Source organism: Gadus macrocephalus, chromosome 22, assembly GCF_031168955.1.
Source record: "Gadus macrocephalus chromosome 22, ASM3116895v1".
Lineage (NCBI taxonomy): Eukaryota > Metazoa > Chordata > Actinopteri > Gadiformes > Gadidae > Gadus > Gadus macrocephalus.
The window spans coordinates 16,599,223-16,622,801 of NC_082403.1; the positions used below are offsets into that span (position 1 = coordinate 16,599,223).

At 47.6% G+C, this 23,579-nt stretch overlaps 1 protein-coding gene and 1 long non-coding RNA gene across 3 annotated transcripts; both read right to left on the bottom strand.

Annotated features, from left to right (window-relative positions):
* Window positions 1-898: 898 nt before the first annotated feature.
* Window positions 899-21,726, bottom strand: LOC132450864 (solute carrier family 66 member 2). 2 transcript variants are annotated; one of them, XM_060043035.1, is made up of 5 exons: window positions 20,799-21,726; window positions 20,053-20,186; window positions 17,579-17,629; window positions 10,925-11,141; window positions 899-1,387 (listed from the first exon to the last, which is right to left on the bottom strand). In XM_060043035.1, the coding sequence occupies exons 1-5, from the start codon at window positions 20,999-21,001 to the stop codon at window positions 1,177-1,179; spliced, it is 816 nt and encodes a 271-aa protein (XP_059899018.1). In that variant the 5' UTR covers window positions 21,002-21,726; the 3' UTR covers window positions 899-1,176. The 2 variants fall into 2 exon arrangements, with proteins under 2 accessions (XP_059899018.1, XP_059899019.1); XM_060043036.1 differs by lacking the exon at window positions 17,579-17,629 and having other exon boundaries at window positions 20,799-21,725.
* A 526-nt stretch (window positions 21,727-22,252) lies between these two features.
* On the bottom strand, window positions 22,253-23,579 carry LOC132450869 (uncharacterized). Its single transcript, XR_009523929.1, has 2 exons — window positions 23,282-23,579; window positions 22,253-22,719 (listed from the first exon to the last, which is right to left on the bottom strand). It is a non-coding gene; the product is annotated as an uncharacterized LOC132450869 (long non-coding RNA).

The following is a 23,579-nucleotide window of genomic DNA, read 5'->3' on the forward strand; positions in this document are numbered from 1 at the left end:
ACACCTGGTGGTATAATAAGTCCCCTTTAAACGACGAGCAGAGCTGCCGGTCTTGTGATGAACCCCCACGGATTTGGCAAAACAGCGCAGACAAAGCCAGAGCGCATCACCCACACAAATCCCTGGTGCTGCCCGCCACTCTGTTTGGTTTTGGTGAAGCTGGATCCCATCTCCACCACCAGCACCACCACATCCACCAGCACCACCACCCCTGTGTTCACCCCCCCCCCCCCCCCCCCCCACCTCCCCAACTCATCATTCGTTCTTTTTTTACATTCTCATCAGGGCTCAGAGTGATGGAGTGATTACATCCCTCAGGGCTGTTCAGTAGCAGCCGGACCAGAACGAGGATTAAGGCAGAAGGGTTTCCATGCAGCACAAACATCGTGTTCTGAGTAGAAGGAGCCAGAGGCTTCTACCGACATGCGTTCTTCATCACTGACATGCTGGTAATGCATGACCCGGGACGTGGGTGTCTGTGTGCGTGTGCGTACAAACATTTTGAAGGACAGTTGTACAGCTGTAAAGGTCAGTGTGTACACACGAGGATAGTGTGTGGCACACACTACATACACAACGTATATTTATTACAAAATAAAAGTCCCATCAGCGATGAATCCTTCTGGTTGTGCTGGGGTGAAACCGGAGTCACCCAGAGAGAGAGGTGTGTGTGTGTGTGTGTGTGTGTGTGTGTGTGTGTGTGTGTGTGTGTGTGTGTGTGTGTGTGTGTGTGTGTGTGTGTGTGTGTACGTCTTACTAATAAATCTTTATAGATATTCTTTCTTACATGAAGGTAGAAAATGACTTTGTGTTTGAGTGTGTGTATTCATGTATTTTTATTGAGTGTGGGCATAAATCCTAGGGTTTTGTTTATATGGAGTTAGACATGGTGTGTTGGTGTGCGTGTTCCCATAGGTGTGCGTGTGTGTGTATATGTCTGCGGTCGGGGGCTGTCAAGCCGTTGTCTCAGAGGTGATCTACTGGCGGTGCTTGGTGGGGGGGGGGATTCGCCGTCGTCAACCCACCCACAACGGCGGTGATGAGTCCATGTTTACCCAAATACCCCTCCCACCCACCCCACAGACCTCCCCTCACCCCCGCCTCCACTCCCATCCTCCCTCCCCCCCCCACCCCCCCCCCCCTCCCCCGTCTGAGGGCCCCCTCGCCGGGGGGTCTTCAGAGGGCCTTGGCGCTGCTGGTGTGGGAGACGGCGTGGGAGGCGGGCTTCTGGGGGTAGCGGCCGTAGTAGTACACCTGGGCCAGGATGGCCACGTCCACGCCCACCTGCAGCAGCCCGCACGTCCAGAACTGCACCGGCGCCTGCGTCAGCAGGAAGTAGCCCGTCTTGAAGGTGTCGCCGCTCGTCCACATCGCCACCATCTTGATGCTGGGGGGACGGACGGACAGACAGACACAGTCTCTTAGTCAGCGGGTCGTATCAGGAGACGAAGAGATGATTAAAGGGACAATATGGGGGAGAATAGTACGGTATCAGCCGTGGGGGTGGGGGCCGGACGAGACGGCACAACGGAGCAAAGCACGCAGGCGCACACACACACACGCACAGGTACACACACACACACACACACAGGCACAGATACACACACACACACACACAGGCACAGAAACACACAGGCAGATACACACACACACACACACACACACACACACACACACACACACACACACACACACACACACACACACACACACACACACACACACACACACACACACACACACACACACACACACACACACACAAAGACGATTTAATTATCAAATGTCCACGAGACACTGCTTGCCGTTGGACTCCTCAGGATAATACATACAAATAATAATGGCCATGCATATAAACTCTTCCCAGGGCCGCCGTGGCTGTGCTCACAGCAGTGGGGGAGAGGAGCCACACAGCAATAACAAACCATGGATCAGAGTGCAGAGCACACACCACAGCTCGCGTCAGGAGAGTGGTCTTTTTAAAGCACTTTCTGCCGGCAGATAAATGGAGGGGGGGGGTCCACTAATGAGCAGACACAAAGCAAGGAGCTAATGAGTGCAGACAGGAAACAGCAGGCCGCCCCAGGCAACCTCCCCCCCCAACACACACACACACACACACACACACACACACACACACACACACACACACACACACACACACACACACACACACACACACACACACACACACACACACACACCACCCCCCCCCCGAATGAATCCTGTTTATTGTTTGACAAACAAAAAACAATAAAAAACACACACAGAATTGGAAATGGAGCCCCGAGGCTGGGTTCAGTTTTAGGGATCTTTGATTATCCGTCAGAAAACCATCTGCTTTATTTGTGTTGTGCTGCTGGGGACACAGGTGGGCTGCTGCTGTGTGTGACACTTACCGCACCAGGACAGCCTGGACACACACTCTACTGCCCCCCACACTCTACTGCCCCCCACTCTACTGCCCCCAACACACTACTGCCCCCCACACTCTACTGCCCCCCAACACGCTACTGCCCCCCACACACTACTGCCCCCCACACTACTGCCCCCCACACACTACTGCCCCCCACACTCTACTGCCCCCCACACACTACTGCCCCCCAGACTACTGCCCCCCACACACTACTGCCCCCCACACACTACTGCCCCCCAGACTACTGCCCCCCACACACTACTGCCCCCCACACACTACTGCCCCCAACACACTACTGCCCCCCAGACTACTGCCCCCCACAGGGCGGTGCCTTTGCTGCGTCGGCCCTCATATAAAAGGACACTTCATTGTTTTGTCGAGGGCCAGAACCCCGACTGAGTGACGTGTGTGCGTGTGCGTGCGTGAGAACGAGAGAGAGCATGGCCACATCACTTTCCCTTTCAAAACGTTTTTAAAAAGGAATGAATTATTGATTGATTCCACACAGTGGCATTTGTCAGGGCCGGCCCTTCAGGTCCGTGCACAGCACTTCCCTCCGTGTATTTCCCACCGATGTGAGAACGCGCGCTAGCCGCTGGGGGTCAATCCCATCACCAGCCTGCACAGCGCAGACACCACTGGCCCGTCGAAGAAGAAGAAGAAGAACTAAAAAATAAAAATGAATCATAATCCTGCTCATCACCTTTCATCATGGGAACGGCCACTGAGAAGAAATATAGAAACTAATACACAGTGGAGCTTTGGGTTCTGAAGTGAGATGGAGACTGTCTTGGGTGGGGGGGGGGGGGGGGGAGGGGGGGCGGTGGGCCGGGAGGAGCCCTTTGCATCCTTGTGCGTCACGCGTCAGAGAGGTATGTTTGTCTGAGGTGTGTCTCACCGTCAGCTTCAAAAGCAACGAACTGAAGCCAATAACAACACAACATTTCACCAACTGCCATTGCACAAATCTGACTGTTCTTCCCAGCTGTCACCCCGCCCCCCCCCCCCATCCTAACCACTCACCTTGACCCAGCTCCTCCTCGACTAGACTCATATCCCCCCCATCCCCCGCTGCATGCCAGCCCCCTCCCCTCCCGCTCACGTCCCCTCCTCTTCTCCCCGGTCGTGGGGAGGAGGTGAGATGTTACCTCTGCAGGAATAACAATGCAGAAGGGGGAGAACACAAAATGATAAATCAGTCTATCTCTTTTTCTTGCTGAGCGGATGCCATCGAGGGGTTATGGCTGTCTGTCTGTCTGTCTGTCTGTCTTTGAGGGACAGTACGTCAGGAGATGAAAGGCAACGAGCCAAATTGCTGCCTCCAATCAGTGTCTCAGTCTCTCCCTCTATCTCTCAGTGTCTCCCTCAGTGGCTCAGTCTCTCCCTCAGTGTCTCAGTCTCTCCCTCAGTGTCTCAGTCTCTCCCTCCGTCTCTCCGTCTCTCCCTCCGTCTCTCCCTTTCCCTCAGTCTCTCCCTCTCCCTCAGTCTCTCAGTCTCTCGCTCAGTGTCTCAGTCTCTCCCTCAGTCTCTCCCTCAGTCTCTCAGTCTCTCCCTCAGTGTCTCAGTCTCTCCCTCAGTCTCTCCGTCTCTCGCTCAGTGTCTCAGTCTCTCCCTCAGTCTCTCCCTCAGTCTCTCAGTCTCTCCCTCAGTGTCTCAGTCTCTCCCTCAGTGTCTCAGTCTCTCTGTCTCTCCCTCAGTGTCTCAGTCTCTCCCTCAGTGTCTCAGTCTCTCCCTCTGTCTCTCCTTCTCCCTCAGTCTCTCCCTCAGTCTCTCCCTCAGTGTCTCAGTCTCTCCCTCTGTCTCTCAGTCTCCCCCTCAGTGTCTCAGTCCCTCCCTCTGTCTCTCCCTCAGTGTCTTAGTCTCTCCCTCTGTCTCTCCCTCAGTGTCTCAGTCTCTCCCTCAGTCTTTCAGACTCTCCCTCAGTGTCTCCCTCACCCTCAGTGTCTCAGGCTCTCCATCAGTCCCTCCCTCTCCATCATTGCCTCTCTTTCTCTCGCTGTTTGTGGTCCCTAATAGGAGGGCTGGACTGGTGAGGAGCTGAACTTTATTTTTCGTTTTCGTCGGTATGTGTGTAAACAAAAACAAAAAAATTATTCCATGATGCGTTTTATTTTGGTTTTGCTTGTCTTGGTGTGCTCCTCCAGTGTGTGTGGGTTGGAAACATTCCAGACACAAGACTCCACGATGAGTATATGAAGAGGGAGGGGGGGGGGGGGGGGGCAACCGAGAGAGAAAGAGAGAGTTCACCAGGGGTGTGTGAAGGACGACCCGTGGCCCAGTGGATGAGCAGCAGGATAGGGAGAGAGAGATGGAGAAGGACCTGGTTCAGACCGGGCAGGGAACACAGGCGAGCACTGACATTATTAGCTACCGCTGGAAAAATGCCCCAAGCCAGAATTCTTCCAAGAACCCGGAGTATGTCTCCGTCTCAGCCGTCCTCAGATGCCCATGCTTTCCTTGCAACATTCATGGTATTTGTTCCTGAATTAATAACTAATCAAGGGGATTCTGCAGCCTGCGCTTGCTAATCATCTCCTGGCTGTGACAAAAAATAATTTATTTCTGGTGAAAAATGAGCTGTGAATATTACAGTGGGGTGGCAAGCAGGGTTATTGACAGGCAGCGCTGTGAATCTTTATGGAGGAATCGATAGAGTGCTTTTAGGATTCATTATTCTAGATTCATCATGTTCACACATTTCTGTCATGAAACAGAAGCTTCAAGAACAACAGTTGTTTGCTGTCATTTGACGAGCAACACAAAAGTGGTCATTATAACTCGACATGAAAAGCATCAAGGAACGGAAATAATTGCATTGCTGACCCAAGATGTTTACGATAAAAGCGGCGACGGAAGAACACCACGACCAAACCATGATCAAAAGTGTCAATCAACTAATATTCGGGACTGACAAATGGTTTCCTTAGCGACACTATAAGCCGGTCTGAGGAATCGCTGTCTGAAAGCAGCCTTTTGTTTGTAAAGCAGACATCATTGCACTTGCTTTGTGGCAAGCACATTATCCAGAAAGGTGTCTCATTTAACACCGCCCACGCAGCTCGTCTGAACGGCGCCCTGAATAACACGGCACGGGGTGAGGGACGCGCGGGCGCCACTGATGCATCATGGGGCATGAAGGTGTTCCCGTACAAAAATATGTGCATTCCTCTTGGCCGCATGTAAAGAGAATGCGATGGCCGACGTCCTTCTCTACCGTATCCCACACTCTGACACTTACAAAGAGACAGACAGTAGAAGAACACTAATCATACCTAACAGACATTGGGCCTTGTATACAGTCCCCTCTTCATTCATTGTTACACTGTTTACATGCTGCAATAGCACACCATTGCTATCTATATATATCATTGCTATTTGTCATATTATTGCTATTTGTTATCTTTTTGACTTATATTGCACTGCTTCTGCGGCATTGTCACGTTTACATTTCACTGCATACGTATGCATGTGACAAATAAAACTGGTTAACTCTTTAATCTGTTGAGCGTGTGCTTAACAAAGGGGTGTTTGGCTGGAACAGAGAGCTCTTGAATTCTAAAATAGTCTGCTTCTGCCACGTCTATGCAAACCGTCCACACGACCACGGCGTCTGACCACCCCTGATACTGAAGACTTTTGAAACGCTGCAGTCCCCTCGGGCATCTGGTAAGGAAGCCCAATGGTCGCCTCCCTGGTGGAGGTGTTCCAGGTACAACCCGTGGGGAGGAGTCCTCGGGGAAGACCCAGGACTAGGGGGAGAGATTATATCTCAGCACTGGCCTGGGAACGCCTCGGGATCCCACCGTCAGAGCTGGTCAATGTGGCCCGGGAAAAATAAGTCTGGGGCCCCCCGCTGGACCTGCTGCCCCCGCGACCCGACCCCGGACAAGCGGTTTGAAGATGAGGACGATTAGGATGCTGTCCCTGCTTTTAGTTAACGATCATGCGGACATCCGCGCTCACTTCCTGATTAGACCCAATCAGTCGAGGCGTGTCCTTCCCTGATTCGTCGCGCCCCAATCAAATGACGAAACGACGAAGATTCCCGATCCATTTGTTCTGCCCCCTTCCCCGCGCAGGACTCACGGCGTAGAGGTCGAGGTCCCCGGGGCCCCATTGACTAGGCAGGCAGGGCCCCCAGTGCAAGCCCCCCTCTCCGTGGTGGTGTGTGCTTGTGTAGCAGCACCAAGGCTGAATAAGGCATCGCCACCGTTATGGAGGGAAGTGAAGGCCAGAGGCCTTATAGGGGCACAATCTGAGAGACAGTGTCTCTCTCAAACACACAAACAGTTTACGTGTGTTTATGTGCATGTGTTGTCTGTTTATAAGCGTGTTTAGGCGTGCGTGATGTGTTTATGTGTGTACGTTGTGCGTTGGTGATGCGCGTGGGTGTGCGATGCAATGCATGTTTGTGTGTATGTGTGTGAGGCGCGTGTGCTGGATGCGCGTTCGTGTGAGGCGTGTTTGTGTGATGCGTGTGCGGGGTCACGACGTTGTGCGTTTGATGTACAAGTGGTGATGCTGGAGCGTGGGCCAAGAGCTCTGTACTCGCGTATACCATCTGACAGCAGAGCCCACGGGGGGCCAGGGTGCACAGGCACAACCTCACCCCATTACAGACCGTCAGCCACCTGCTTCCCCCAAGGACCCGTCTCCTCGCTGTATAAATAAAGCATGCTGTGAAGCCTTGCTGTTGCATGACACACACAGCCGCCGATCCGTGTGATGATCCCCGTGACACACGCACGCATCAGACAAACGCATCACACACACACACACACACACACACAAACATGCATCACACACCCACGCGCATCACACACCCACGCGCATCACCCACACAACACACACATGTCCATGAAAGAAACTTTGCATGAAGAATGCCCCATCTCAAAACCTTGTCTGAATGTATACATTTTTCTTCTTGTTTGTTGTATGATTTATATGATAAATATAATAATTCTTCAGCTGTATTGGAATAACGTATGCAAATAAACCAGTTGCATAGTGCTGGCAAGTCTTATGATGAATTTGATCAATGCATTATAAGAATTGACTTGAAATCAATATCAACAATTAAAAAGGGGGCATGTTGTCTATGACAGCTAAATGAAGGCGTGTATGGATCACAACGTACACAAGGCTGTTCCAGACATCCAATATTAATGGATCGCCACAAGACAGCTCTTTGATCCAAAACAACAAGATGCTCCAGGATCAAACATCTTGCACAACGATGCCTACAGCCAGCCATTAGGAATCAAACTCAGCAACCTCTGGGTTGAGAGTTGAACACCCTTACCACTGGAATATATCTGTCAACAATGAACATGCATCGCCCAAGGTGTAGTAGGAAACAATAACAAAAAGGTGAATACCAACTGATAGATTGATGGAAGAGAGAAAAGACCAACTTCCACTCAATTGGCCAGTCCCATTTCTTATTTTTCACCCCATCCCTCTTTCCGAGTGCTCCTCGCTTTTAGACTTGGCCCTTGGAACAGAATGACAAGGGGTAGTGGTTGAGACCTGCCCCCCTACACCTTCCTAGCCCCTGCTAAGTCAGCGGTAGTCAGCGGTAGTCAGCGATGGGCATTTCAGAGACAAGCGACGAGTTTGTTACCGGACGTTTTCGAATTGCACAATGTCTGTGTCAGTTGTGGTGATTTCTGCTGCCTGGGCTTAGCTGCTGGACGTCGGGCGTCATATGGCATCAGGGGGTTGGAACACAATATGCGATAGATAGATAGATAGATAGATAGATAGATAGACACTTGGGAATGCTCCTTCAGGGAAATTCAAAATTCCAGCAGCGGTACTACAGACAAGACACATATAAACAAGCAAGAAAAACACAAGCTAAAATGCAACAAGACATTGTATAAATAAATACATCGATCATCATGCAAGTATTTTTTTGTTACGCTTGATAGAGAAAAATGGTCTATAAGACGACATTAAATGAAGATAACGCGATGGACATTACTATCTATTTTTTGGAAAGACAAAGAAACATTTTGTTTTGTTTCCAAAGCACAGCATTGGCCACCATCTCGCCGTGAGTTGCAAAGGTATTCTATGAGATTTCTTCTAAAACGTGTTTTTCCGTGTGCCGGGACTCGAGACTCGGGACACCCTACCCCTTCACGAGAAGGCGCAAAAAAAAAAGGGGTCGGGCTGATTGGTAGGGGCAAGGGGTGAACTGGGACTGGGCCAAAGCCCTACACTGCCGATCCAGCCCCACTGGAGCTGCTCAACACAAACACACACCCAGCTCTCTCCCTTTCCGTCCCCTCTAAGGATGAGCCACAAGGCTGGCTCATCCAAACAAGCCAAAAGCCATTGACTCCACCAACAATATGACATGAGCCACTAATACGACACACACAAACAGACACACAAACTTCAAAGGCAATGCGTTCCATCAGCTGTTAAACACAACGATGCGTTCTTCGTAACCCGTCTCGTATGCTTACATCTCTGCTCACAGCGCAGATGCCCCCGGCGCATACTCACATTAAGGTTTTAGTAAACACACACACACACACACACACACACACACACACACACACACACACACACACACACACACACACACACACACACACACACACACACACACACACACACACACACACACACACACACACACACACACACACAAGCATAAGCACACAAAAACACACACAAACCAAGAGCTGAGGTAAAGTAACCTAGCAACAGTGATCCATTACATAGACGGCCACAGGTTGCAGACGGAAATGGATTGAAACCACAAACAAGGAGAGAGAGTTGGTTCTCTCTCTCACACACACACACACAGAGGAAGAGAGAGAGAGTGCAAAAGTGAGGGCGAAATAAGGGGTTTAAAAGTTCCAATAGGTGGAGCAATCGGACATGGTGGGCGACCAGGGGAGAATTGCTGAGCGGTGGAGGTGCAGCCTGTGTCCCCCCCTGTGTGTGTGTGTGTGTGTGTGTGTGTCCCCCCCTGTGTGTGTGTGTGTGTGTGTGTGTGTGTGTGTGTGTGTGTGTGTGTGTGTGTGTGTGTGTGTGTGTGTGTGTTATCTGTCAACAGTCGGTGAAGGCGCGTGGGGGCGGTGGACACACTGCTTAGCCCTGCTCTGGGAAACAGCTCTCCCACTGTGTTGAAAGAATAAATATCTGTCACGACACACTCTGACACAAACACACAAGCACACGCAAACACACACCACTGTCTTGCATGACTCCCAAGCACGGCCTGGCGAGTGCACTTGAGCACAGCGGCGCGCTAGCTAGCTCCTTGTTGGTCCCGTTTATTTAGTTTTACACGTTTAATTGGAGCGCTCTTCCACTTCACTGCGTCATAAATCAGAAACAGTGACGGGCCAAAACAAAACGTTCAAACGGGCCAACGCAAAGTGCCAGAAGATCGTCTCGTTAGCGGCAAGGTAGCGCCAGAGTGCTAACCATCAGAGTGCTAACCATCAGAGTGCTAACCATCAGAGTGCTAACCATCAGAGTGCTAACCATCAGAGTGCTAACCATCAGAGTACCAACCATCAGAGTGCCAACCATCAGAGTGCTAACCATCAGAGTGCTAACCTCGGTGCTTGACAGCGAGGTTAATTACCCACATGTCAGTGTTAATGATGCAGCAAGCTGTCGTTTTTATTTTGTTTTAATCCCGACCGCAGTCGCCGACCCCACCGTCCACCCCAACCCAACCCCCCACCGGATCACCGACGTCCCCAGCCCTGGTGTGATGGGGCGGGGGCCCTCTTGTCCCCGACAGCAGAGCGCGGGTGGACACAGGCTGACAGCGGGGTCGGACTCTGTCCTCACTGCCGAGCAGGGTCGTTCTCCTGGGTCGTTTCCCCAGCCCCTCGGCCCTTCTTTAGAAAATATATAAGGCCTAATTGCCTCTTAATATTACATGCTTGAAGTACCGCAGGAGTAATTAACTTTCAGGAGCTGTGCTGCGGAGCAGTGGATAATACAGTGTAACGAACAGGAGGGTTTGATTTATGGAGAGGAGGCACGTGTTCAATACATCATCGGTCCGGGCCCACCTCCTGATCCTGGAGTATCACTCAAAAAGTGACGTTGAATAAATGCATGTCAATTTTTTTTCTAGCTCTACATGTCCACGGTTAGGATTAATGTGCTGTGACAACTCCTTATTTCATCATGCACACGTTTTGCACAACGTTCTGTGTTGTAAGCGTACTCACACAGACAAACTAGTCCTGTTTATGTGCTGGGAATCTCTCTATTTACTAATACCGCAATGTGTGTACACACACACACACACACACACACACACACACACACACACACACACACACACACACACACACACACACACACACACACACACACACACACACACACACACACAATCAAGACCAGCCGATTGTGGATGGAAACCATTTGGCGTCTAACAACATTTTTTAACAACCACCCACACACACCCCCCCCACACACCAACACAACATGGGGCAGCGATCCGGGTCCACACACACTCACCTCATGCCCTCTGTGGACTTGTTCTGGTGGTTGCAGTAGAGTTGGGGCATCCCCAGCATGGCCTCGGTGAAGACGGCCAGGAAGCCAAGGCTCTCCACGTAGACGGGGGAGTCCAGCAGCAGGTAGGTGACGTAGGCCGCCAGCAGCGTGAAGCCCACCACACACTGGAGGTAGTCCACGAAGCGGCTCCACGACCAGAAGTAGCCCCACTCAAAGTCTGACGCCGGGGGGGGGTGGGGGGGGGGGGGGAGGGGGAGGGGGAGAGAGAGAGAGAGAGAGACGGAGTCAGAGAGAGGGTCCGTGCTTTGACATGGACGGGGTGCATCGGAGAGTCTCAAGTTGTATAAAACGTGCAATATATGCACGTTTTTGCATACTGGGTTGGAAAGAAAGGCTGTCCTATATTCACTCATTTAAAATGCGCATATTCACACATTTTAAATGCCTACAATAGGATCTGCTATTTATCATTTCACGTGTTTTGAGGGTATTTTTAGGGAGAAAGGGTTGTGAAACAATCGAGATATGAACACCTACCAACCCCTTACAGATTAATTTGTTGGAAAGGTAAAATAAGGCTCACATTTTAACGTCTGAATGTGATTTCTCTTTCCAGCAGCAGCTGAAGCACCACATGACACACTAAATCAACTGAGTAACCAAACAATTCAACCCTCCAAAGTCAAAATGTTGCATTTTAACAGAAAAACATGACAAAGGAGGGGGAAAAAAAGAGAAGATGTGCGCCTCCCAAGCACATCGATTAGAAAATTGGAAAAGAAACACTGGCTTTGTTGAACAGACCACAGAATGTACAAAAGTTCCCCAAACCCAAGGCTGCAGAATACCACCGCAGTAGAATGGGTGATGCTGTCGAAACCATCCAAAAAGAATGTAATCCATCAAATGCATTTGCATGCATCTCCACAAGGCAACACTTCAGAGTATGGACATAAGTTGGAAATGTAGGAAAGCTGCGTTAAATCAAACAATCGTTTGCTAAAAGGTGAAAAGCCATTTTCAGCAGTCCTCAAATGGGCTGGGATAATAACTTCATTACATGGACTGTGGATTTTGGGGACACTGGCACAATAAAACAGATAAAATCTGCTATATATATCTTCTGTAGCACATCATACTGTATACCAATTGCTATGGGTTTAAGGTCATTGCAAGCAATAAATCAACAGAAATCTAATAATGGCTTGAAAAGTATGTGGCTCAAATTAGATTCCTGGTCTCCGCGTGGATAGGGTCTGATGGTCGTACTAGCTCTACATGAGCTGCACCTTATCAGGAACCATCTCAAGGTGCAGCAACTCTGGTGAGATCCACCATAGGGAGACAAGAGATTATTGTGAAGAATCGCCAGACTTGTTAAGCTTTAGCATTAGCTTTAGCGTCAAAGGCTTCCTTGAAAAACAACCTTCAAACTACTAAGGGACATTCTGCTGGCATATTTCGTTGCTATAGAATTTGCCACGCTGTGCGTCAGTAGAATTATTTATTTATCTGAAAAAAAAAAAAGGGAATTGTCTCTAAAATGAATTGGATGGGCTGTGATCATGTTTACTCTGGGGCACCAGGTGGGTTGAGGCCCCACAATACACAGACGCACAAAAAACACTGCCTTTGTGATCGGCAAAGTCAACACATCCAATAAAAGCACCTCAATGAATTGAACCCAATACAAGGAGCAATGAGCGTCCAGAGGCAGGCTTCCTTCTACGAGGCACGTGACGCACACGGCACAATGAGTAAATTGATATAATAGAGAACCTCTCACGACAAAAAGGACATACAGAAAAATACGTCATCTTGGAGCTGGATATTGTGCGTCGAGGACATGGAAACTGGAAGACACGATGGATCCGAGCCACTCCAAGTCCCCAACAAAACCGTGCTTTGAATACATTTACAGAACCCATTGAGGGTGGAGAAGAGGCCTGATGTGAGGGTGGAGAAGAGGCCTGATGTGGGGATGGTTCCAGCCACCCCCATCCCCCCCCCCCGGCGTGGAACTGGGCCCAGAGGATGGCATCTGGACATGGCTGATAAGGAGCGAACCAAGATGGAGAGCCATGGAACGGGGGGGGGGGGTGGGGGGGGGGGTTAGTGGTACAGTCTGGGACTGCCCAGCTAGCGTGCCCCCAACACACACACACACACACACACACACACACACACACACACACACACACACACACACACACACACACACACACACACACACACACACACACACACACACACACACACACACACACACACACACACACACACACGTAGATAGAGAGGTGACATCTCAAGCACTATTTAAAAAAAACATAAATATAGACATCTGTGCTTTATTTTTCTCGCCCAATTGACAACATAACTGTTTCCTGGTATCAATGGATTGCCTTTGCATTGCTCTGCACAGCTTACATAGCCTTGTACGGTAAAGCCATTCCACTCTTGGGCTAAGATCATTACACTACCAGCCTACAGTCTAGTGATTCATTTCCTGGCCACCTGAAAAGACAAAGGAAAAAAAGTGGAGAGAAAAACAAAGAAGGTACTTTTTTCTGCCTTCGTCAGGAGGCATTTCTCCCTTCCTTCCGTTTCCCTTTGTGACAGAAAACGCAGCAGCCTGAGTGGTTGTTAGAGGGAACGGGTCCGATAGGCTCATTATTCGTGGGACTAGTAAAAGAAAAGAAAGAGGCAGTTGCCCGCTCTGCCTCTCCTATTCCAGGCCGCAGAGCCTTCACCCCAGGGCACTCTCCACCTCATGGGTGGTCCATCTCTACAGCGAGTGGCCAAATTAGCTGCCGAAAAACAGGCTCGGACTTCCTGTGCACGGCTTGGGGTGGAGTGTGTGATGCCCTTTCCGGAGCTATTTCTGATGGGTCGTTTCTAATCAAGCAGGAAGCACTCAGACACACAGACATTCGAGACTTCAGCAGAAATGACCCGCACAGGTCGCAACAACGCCGGCAGCAAAACGACTGGCATGGCTGACTGGCTTTAAAGACGACGTGAAATGCTCAGAATGCATTTAATTTCCGTACCGACTTCTAAGCCAAACTGGGTAATCAAGTGGAAAAAATTAGATTTTACCATTCAAATGCAGGACTACCTAAAAAAAGTTTTTATGTAAAATGTTATCGGCCCCAAAAAGTGTACTTCGTTTCAAACTTGACTTGGCGACACCATCACAAAACTCTTGTAGTAGGAAGTGAATGCAATTCGATTTCAAAGTAAAAGCCTTTGTGTAGGGTTTCATGTTGTCATGTTTGTCTAGGGGAAACGGCATCGAGACTGTACACACTTGAAGGCCCAGTCGGTGGTCACCCATGGGTGAGAGGGTAATGGTGTCTCAAGAGGTGAAGCAGAGAGTAAGGAGAGTGAAACAGGTGAAACAGAGAGCGGGAGAGAGAGAGAGCGAGGTGATTTATGGGGAGCCACCGAGCAGAACACTGGGGAGGACTGCAACAGGTGCACATCCCCACAGGATTACAGGATGAGGAATGGAGCGGGAGGAAGTCAGAGGAAATAGGTTGATGCTGCTGCGGGCTGCTTTAATCTAGGTGTGCAAGATCACTAAGCAGACACAAACGGGACCGGAAGGTATTGAAGTCATCACGTGTGCAAAATGACAACAGGTGATAATAGATGGGGCCTTACAAGGTTTGATCTAGTTCCATGTTTAGTAGTGGAGCTGCAGGGAGAGGCCTTTCACAACCTGAACCTTTTCCCACTGAAAGGTCTCATCTGGGTTTGTTATAGTTTGTACAAGTTATTTTAAATAAGGAGAGTCAACACAACAGTATCGTGCAGACTTACACAAAATTATTAAAACGACAGTGGCCACAATTATTCAGTCAGACGAAGGCAAAACTACCAGAGGTAGCAGCCGTGGAGGGTGTGTGTTCCTGTGGGGTTCTGTGAACAGGTAAGCTGTTCATGTTGAACCGGGAACCCTTTGATGTACACCTTTCTCAATAAAGCTGGAAAGGCATTTCAGGCCAAAGACTGATACGCCCATCCAGTTTAATGCTTGGAAGGGAAGGGAGATCACTCCAAAGCAAAGGGCACCATTTCAAAGAAGGACTATGAAAGCAGCTCGCAGCCTTTTTTCTATGTATATATATATATATATATGCTTCACATCTAAATATTGTCCCAGGAGCAGGCAGTGTACAGGGAGGTAAATTATGACACCTCATCCACGACTAATGTCTCGCAGCCACCTGGCTGACACACGTCTGCCAGCATGCACCAGAATGCTTACCACACACTGGCTGTCACAGGGGAGGGAGGCAGGATGGCGGAACTATCCAATTAGAGACTGGGGGGATGATTAGGGTGCCCTGTCAGTACCAGAGCCAGGTCGGGAGTTTGGTTAGCCCCCCTGCTCTTGGGACATGTGATGGGATCTTGGGTGACCACAGGGAGTCCAACATCTCATTCAGAAGACTTTCCTGCATGCCCACAGGCCCTGGATTATTTTGGTCTTTTGAGGATAAAAAGGCCAAAATATACCCTAAAAAAGTTTGCGGTCACCCAGAAAATTGATAATTTCCATTAAATCTCACACTTTAATTCAAAAGTTTTCAGCTTTGAAGGTTGCTGGAAATGGCCCTAAAAATCTTCAGTTTCAAGCTAGAATAGCCATTTACCACATTAACAATGACTAGACTGTATTTTTGATAATTTAATGTTATCTTCATCCAAAAAAACGGTGCTTTTCTTTAAAAAATAAGGACATTATTTGAATCCATTAATCCATAGACTCTAGAGATAGTGACATTACATTACTGGAAAATAATACACTCCTGTAATAAGACCCTCGGTTGACCATGAAATGGCAAAGCCTGGGGTACTATCTGGATACACAAGAGTAAAAGGAAGCCGCTGGATGTCGACCCCAGTTATGGGTATTTTTTCCTTGGTATAAAGCGGGCAGCGTGTAATCAACCCTGACTCGAGCCCCTGGGGCCATAATGACACAGCAGAGGTATAGTGCGCACGCACGCACACACACACACACACACACACACACACACACACACACACACACACACACACACACACACACACACACACACACACACACACACACACACACACACACACACACACACACACACACACACACACACACACACACACACGCCCCAACACTTCAAGAAAAGAGAATGCTTCACACTCCAGATCTGCCGACAGAGCTGGTGGAGTCTGTGGCGACTGGCGACTAATTGCAGCAGGTGCTGCAAGACATTTGACTGGGTTGAGAATGTGTTATGTTGTCGTTAACCGGCTTCTGAAAAGTGAATAGAAATGGCCTGAATCCAGGCGGGACAGGGCGATCAATATTCAGGCACAGATACTACTAGCAAAGCCATAATCAAAAGGACCCATTCTGGCCCTTCCTACACGCTGCTTACTCATCCAGCTTACTCAGAGAGGAAGAGTTGGTCAAACTAATGACACCACTCTGCCCGAGATCGTCCCACAACCACTGTTGGATGTCATGCAGGGAGTAGGGCTTCAGCAGAACATCGTTCAAAGCCAAAAATGTGAAAGGATATGATTTCCTTAGTTGTTAATATCTATCTTATATCTTTCTAATATACTTATTGAAATTGTCTTTTGTGATTAATTATTACATAGTGACACACCAAATATGAGACAGATTTAGAAGCGTCATTAAATAAGAGATTACTGTAGCTTGCAATGCTTGACAATTGTATGGCTCTGACGCCACCTGGGGGACTTATAAAGAATATTACCAATCTTCTTTTACCAGCGTTGCACTGGGCTTCGCTACATCAAGGGCATGGATGCTTCCCGTTCGAGACTAGTTTTCCTGAGCTGTCCATCTACCACTCAGTATACAGACAATAAATTGGTTTGGTAGGTTTATAAGGGGATGCTGGCATTCAAGAATAACCTACAATTTCACCAGCCTTGTCTTGGAAGCGGATTATCAAGCAAATCAAGCATCACCATGCACCGTTCAGAGGGGAAACAATTAGATGACAATAGTACTAGAGATTGACATTTCGTATTTCAAGCGTTAAGGAAGCAGCATAGGAAGTCCTTACATGTTCAGCAATTATATTGAAGAAAAGTCTAAATAACATGCAGACAGAATTCTGTGGGCTGAATACATGCAACCCCACCGTTTTGGTTGCACGTGGCTATCCTTGGGGATGGGGGGGGGGGTTAGGCATGCGGCTGTGGATTGAGATTCGGATGCAATGCAGTGTAGAAGCAGGATGATTATGCAGTGCGTCGTCCCACAGACAACAACACGAGCGCAATGTGTGGCGGGGTTAGATTCAGTGGTGAGATTCATTTTAGTAAGGGGGTCATGCACATCAGACAAACACGGAGATGAAGAGATGGAGGACTGACGGACGGAGGGAAGTGGTGGTCTCAAGCTGAGGTGAACTTTTCCAGGTTCGTAATTTGTAGTGTTGCTTCACCCATGCACTGAGCCTGCTGATTTCACTCACCGTGCTCATTAACCAGTGACAACACCAGGAGATTGATATTGAAAATACAGAGGAAGGATTTACCCCCTCTGAACCTGGAAGTTCCCCCTCTGCTGTAGAGGCAGATGAACTACAACCAATGTTGGTTTGAGGGGATTTCGAGAGTACCTACCCAGAAAGAGCCTCTTAGGGACTTTGATCTCCTCGTCCTTATTGTCTGTTGCTACAGACACACATACACAGAGAAATACATATAATCATAATGGCATTCATAATAACACTGAGATAATAATAAAAAAGACAGAAAAAGCATTCGGCCTGCTTTGGTCAGGGTGTGAGCTGTGTGAATCCATTCACACAACCCACCCACCCACCTCATGACCTCTGAGAGTTTGAGATGAAAACATTTGGAGCCAACCATCATTTTAACCAAGCGTGTCAAATGATCAGCGAGAAGGTAACTGTGGTTCTTCATCCATTTATGTGAAACAACAACAAACCATACAATACTGTCTTCAAAATATATCCTAAATACGGTCATACAGCCTATGTTGTGGTGAATCGACTTACGTGGTTGAAAGAAAAATGTAATTTAAAACCGCATAATTAATTTATGCGGTTTCCTAGGGAGAAATAGAAAATCACAATTCTCATATCTCATGTGCAGTTCCATGTGACCCCCACCCCTCCCTCACTGCTCCCTCCTTCCTTCTGTTTTTCGGCCAATGAGAAGTGTTGCATTCACACATCTGTGATTGGCAGGCAAAATTAATTCTCCAAGCCAATCAGCGAAGAAATGCCCCGATTAGTCAGAAATAGGACAGGAGATGTCTACATTTCAAACACAGAGGCAGGCTCAGTCCACTGGAAACCGTTATTATCACAGGGACTTCCAATAAATGACACAAAATGATAGCGCTTAAATCACACCTACATTACCTTTGATAGGAAAACCCAGAATCACATAATGAACCAGATGCCCTCTACACTCTATTTATTTATTTATGTAAACATAGCTGTACATTGAATACTTAGAAGGGGGAGCTGTGGGGATCATATTAAACACTTCTACTGGTTATTGGATTTCAATCATAACACTGGCAAGTCATCAGAATTTGGTGGCTGTATTTGGAGTAATAGTCTTGTATGAATCCAGTGGATGAAATATGCGTGATGAAAAATGGTCCTAACCTGATGTGTTAATTGTCAAATCGAAACAATTTACCCACGGGTCTTTTAGGGCATGACTATGAACAAAATATACAAATGAAACATAATATAAAGAATTAATTCACAGTTAATGTGTAATGTGAACATGTAGAAATTAAACACTTGAGCATTGGTTTGATTCAATTAAAAAGTGATTCTCTTTAAAAACCTTCCCTGAATATAATAAGACTTAGTTAGTTACATTCATTGCTATTAAAATAATGGACTGTTGAGTAATGTCTCTGGAAGGAAGGAAGTCACTGAAACCATAGTTTCCTGTTTAACTAGACATGCAACAACATCTCAGTAAAGCCTTGATAACCGATCTTACCCGCCCAAGAAGTCAAGTATAATGATCGACCGCTGAACGCTGCAGCTACTGTACATAGCCAACAAGAGCAAACAAGAGCTGCAAGTGCAATGTGATAGCAGCACGCCCCATTGACAAATAAAGGCCTTACCTAATTATCATTTATTAACTCTTGGGTAAACAGCCGATTATGAGCCCATTCTTTCACTCTTCATACCAAACGGAAGCAGAGAGGCAAGTAAGTCTGTCTTTGCAAGAAGAGGTACAACTTACATTAACAACAAAATGTACCATGGAGAAAATAAAGTAAAACTCATAACAAAGTATATCTGCGTCGCCTTTCAAGTCATGCGAAATCCCCCCCCCCCCCCCCCCCCGATGTATTTTGACACCAAAATTAGCAAAGTGAGTCCCACCCTGATCAAGAACGATCTATAAAATCACGTACACTTATGTAGTGGACAGTAGCGACCATCAGGAGACCTTGCGCACAGAGTCGATTGTGTTTTTATACGTACAATAGACGACAGCACTGACCCACCCCATTCCTGACCGTGGGTAGAGTGCAGCCATTCAATGGCTACAGCAACGACATGAGCTGCTCTGCTCACCGAGTCCCCACGGTGTGTGTGTGTGTGTATGTGTACATACAAAGTGAATATGACACCAACATGAATATGATATAACACCAGATTGGGTGGGAAAGGGATCCTCCTTCCTCTCTCACCCTGTGCCTCTAGCAAGAAAGTAATGCACTCCGTGTTCATTTATATCTGGGATTCATAAATAACTATCAATCACTATCAATATATACTATCAATGACACCGGTGTTAAAGCTGCATGATGCGTGCGTGTGTGTGCGTGTGTGGGTGTACATACAAAGTGAATATGACACCGACATGAATATGATATAACACCAGATTGGGTGGGAAAGGGATCCTCCTTCCTCTCTCACCCTGTGCCTCTAGCAAGAGAGTAATGCACTCTGTGTTCATATCTTATATCTGGGACTCATAAATAACTATCAATATATACTATCAATGACACATGTGTTAAAGCTGCATGATGTGCGTGAGTGTGAGTGTGTGTGTGCGTGTGTGCGTGTGCGTTGCTGCGTGAGACTGACCTAGGAACGAGCGGCGCTTGGTGCTGAGCTCGCCGGCCATACGCACGCTGGTGCACAGGTTGAGCATGGTGAGCATGGTGACGATCATGATGATGCTCTGCCACAGCAGCGGCGTCTCGAAGTAGCGCCCGAATCTAACAGACAAAGGAGGTCAAAAGAGGCCCATTGGGGGAAACAGGTGCGGCACGTGGGAAGAGGTAACACAGACGAAATATCCCTGTTTCACCTGGGTTTTTTTCACTGGGTCGTTATCCATCTGTCCTAAAGCGGATGTCAATGTTTGAACCATGCACACTGTTTAAACGTGGAGGTGCCTGTCATTAACATTCCCTGTTCTTCCAGTTTGTCTTCTACCACACATTGTCTTGAACCATTGTACAGTCACACTTATAGAATCTGGGTTGGGTCTGGTGAATAGGTTTACTACTCTATTCACTTCGCTTAAGGAGATTATGCCATATGTCCCATTTGTTGGTAAAGCCAATGGCCCTACCACAATAGGGCATCTTTTGTGTTCCAAAAAGTAAAGCATTAAAAGGTGTATGATTTACTGGACAGCCCCAGTTACAGGAATCTAGTTTATAGAGTTAGGGTTAGTCTTATAGTATGGCCAGTGACTACTGACAATTAGATTAGCTCAAGCATTCAAATTTAGCAGGCCATATCATATAATGTCAATACATGCTTTTCCTGATATGTATTTGTACGAGACAGTTGTCTGAAGTTTCTGTCTTAGTTTTGCTTACCTGAATAGTATGCGCAGAATATTTGCCACAAGAAGGACAAGACACACATACGTGGAGAAGCCCTCTGCATTTTGCGTCCGCCGTATGTCTCTGTACTGAGGGATGTAAGGGACCACCCCGCCGAAGATCATCGCACCGGCAGCGATCCATAGCACAAGTTGGTTAAAGACCTGCAGAAGCTGCTCAAACACTTCATCTTCCATAGTTCAGTAGGCATCCAGTTGTGAGCAGGTTGTGTCCACACCGATGCGCAGAGAACCAAAGTTGCCAAGACTTTGGTCAGTGCAGTAGACCACTTGTTCCTGCAGGAGTTTGCTCTTCACTTGCTGTGTTTGTTTTCTATCTAAATGAATGCCCTCAATTTACAATGGCGGCCAAAGTGAGGAATAGTACTGTCACGGAATGAGGCTGACATATATCTACTAAAAGCATTGTCTGGAAGCATCAAAGACACATTCATTAAAGTGTAAGCTCTTTCCTCAAGCTGAATGCCACGCCATCACGAGTCAGGAGGAGCCCTTGTGAATCGGAAATGACGACCCGGGCCAGCCCCACAACAGATGACAACAAAAACCTAAGGGGTGACTAGAGGAATGCATTCACAACGTGTATCTTGCCTGCAGCAATATTTGGAAATTGTTGCAGGCACAATTAAAAGCGTCCGGATTTCTGATATAACTGTTCAGATTAAGCTAACCAGTCCGATTGTATGTTAGAAACAAAATACATTCGCCCGCCTAATATATCTAAGACCATTCAAATGGAACGGCAAAAATTCACATAGCATGTTGTGGATATAAGGGCATAATTGGGACTTTAGTAACTCTGCTTTCAGAGGAAATTCGTAAATAGGGAAACAACAATCCAAACCGAACACAGGAGTGCTGCTCCTTTCCGGGCACGTGACACAGGCCACTCCCCTGACGTAACCATGTGACGGAAGCCGCGGGGTCCTAAAGGCAAACATTTATCAGCGATAGCTGCCTTTACCAACAGTGTTGCCAGATTGGGCCAGATTTCCCGCCCAATCTGGCAACACTGGTTACTAATATGGTTTTGCGTTTAAGAGAAATACCCGTGGATGAACAGAATGCAGATTGTTGTTGCTATATGATGTAGCAGAATAAGTATTGTTTTCGAGAAAAAAACAACATACAAGGGTTGACTATGGTACAACAAAATCTTGTTTTATTTTCAAAGGTTGCATAACCACAGCACATTACTGCGACTCCGGTTTAACTGTAAAGTAGGATTATAATCCATTATGTAAAGGGGAATGATGTAGACCTAACCCTAATAATGCACGGTAGCAATTTCAGTAGCAAATCCACAAAGGGTTAACCGCAGTGGGCAGGCTTTGTCCCAGACTGTAAACTTATCGGGAAGGTTACGCCTCAAGGACCCAACTCTTTGCAGGTTTTGTAGGGCATAATGTCCCTTAAATTTTAAAGAGCTAGATTATCTTCAATCGACGTCTGGGGGGAAGGATTAAGTTTTGCGGTTGAGTCTGTTCCACCCGTCCCACCGTGGACATTTCGGTGGCTCTGCCCCTTTGCTCGTATGCGGCTACCAGAAAACTTTGCAACATTCCCAGTGCTAATAGACTCCATGATCACCGATGTCAACAATGTCTAACACAGAACCCGAGACACTCAGGGATATGACCGAAACTGTAAGTCTGTTTTCATGCACACTGCATAGCCTGAGTACAATAACCAAATGTCTAACACAGAACAAGAGACACTAAGGGATGACCGAAACTGTAAGTTTGTTTGCATGCACACTGCATAGCCTGAGTACAATAACCAATTATGTGTCCCATTTGTTGTTGGGTTTTTCGTTTTGCCAGATGGAGCAAACTATGGACCGTCTGCAGGGGAAATTCCAAGCAATCTCTGAACAACTCGAATCCAAACATATCCTTTTGAAAAGCAGTCCATTATAGATGCCGGCTTGTGTAACTGTCATGGTGTGCTCGAGATGTAATGCGATATTCATAACCCCATGATTTTTCATATGCTAGGGGCATATTGTTATCGTTACCCCTTCAAATGATAGCAGATCATTTGAAGGGGTAATTCAACCATGAATTATTTTAACATATATAATAATAAAAAAAGTTAATATATATATTTTATAACATTTCGATTTGCTGGGCTCTTTAAACCTAAAATAAAACCTTCTTGGCCTGATAAAGGGCAGATTTCACTGCCCCCTGTCGAGCATATACCAGGGAAACCATTCCCTCTGCCAAAACAATAGTTTTAGAACACTAATGGTGTTCCACTGATAACGGCTGCGCCCAATTGTTAAAGATTCAAGGGTTGCCTTTATCAAATGCAAAGTAAAACCCAGGGAGGTTCTGAGCAATGACATTCCTAATTGAAGTCATGAGTCGACGTTGTAAAGCAAAAGTACACTACTATACAACAATTCTCACTGTTTAGGCCGCAAACACATTTTCCTGAACTGGGGCACTAGACCAGATGGGCACGCGTATCCACGGGCTGGAGAGGAACGTGACGGACCTCATGACGCAGGCAGGAACGGACGAGCAGCCGGGCCCAAAGTGACCCGACGGAGGGCCAAGGGGGAAAATGTTCCACACTCACTTCATCTGGCATTGAGGAGGCCTCCATGGACACGGGGATAGGTGTGTCCACGACGGGAAGACCGAGTGTGGTCTACTGAGATGGAGGAACGGTGGAACCGCAGGTAACGGCGTCGGCGAGGATTATTGCCGAAAGCGATGAGCCGATTTCTTCCGATGTGTTAAAGAAA

Bases quoted from the DNA above. Each gene is read 5' to 3' on its own strand.
- LOC132450864 (XM_060043035.1), bottom strand. From the start codon at position 21,001: ATGGAAGATGAAGTGTTTGAGCAGCTTCTGCAGGTCTTTAACCAACTT. The intron at 17,630-20,052 runs GTCAGTCTCACG...GTGTGTCTGTAG, and splicing joins CAAGCGCCGCTCGTTCCTAG to CAACAGACAATAAGGACGAG. The intron at 1,388-10,924 runs GTGAGTGTGTGT...CCGTCCCCCCAG, and splicing joins AAGTCCACAGAGGGCATGAG to CATCAAGATGGTGGCGATGT.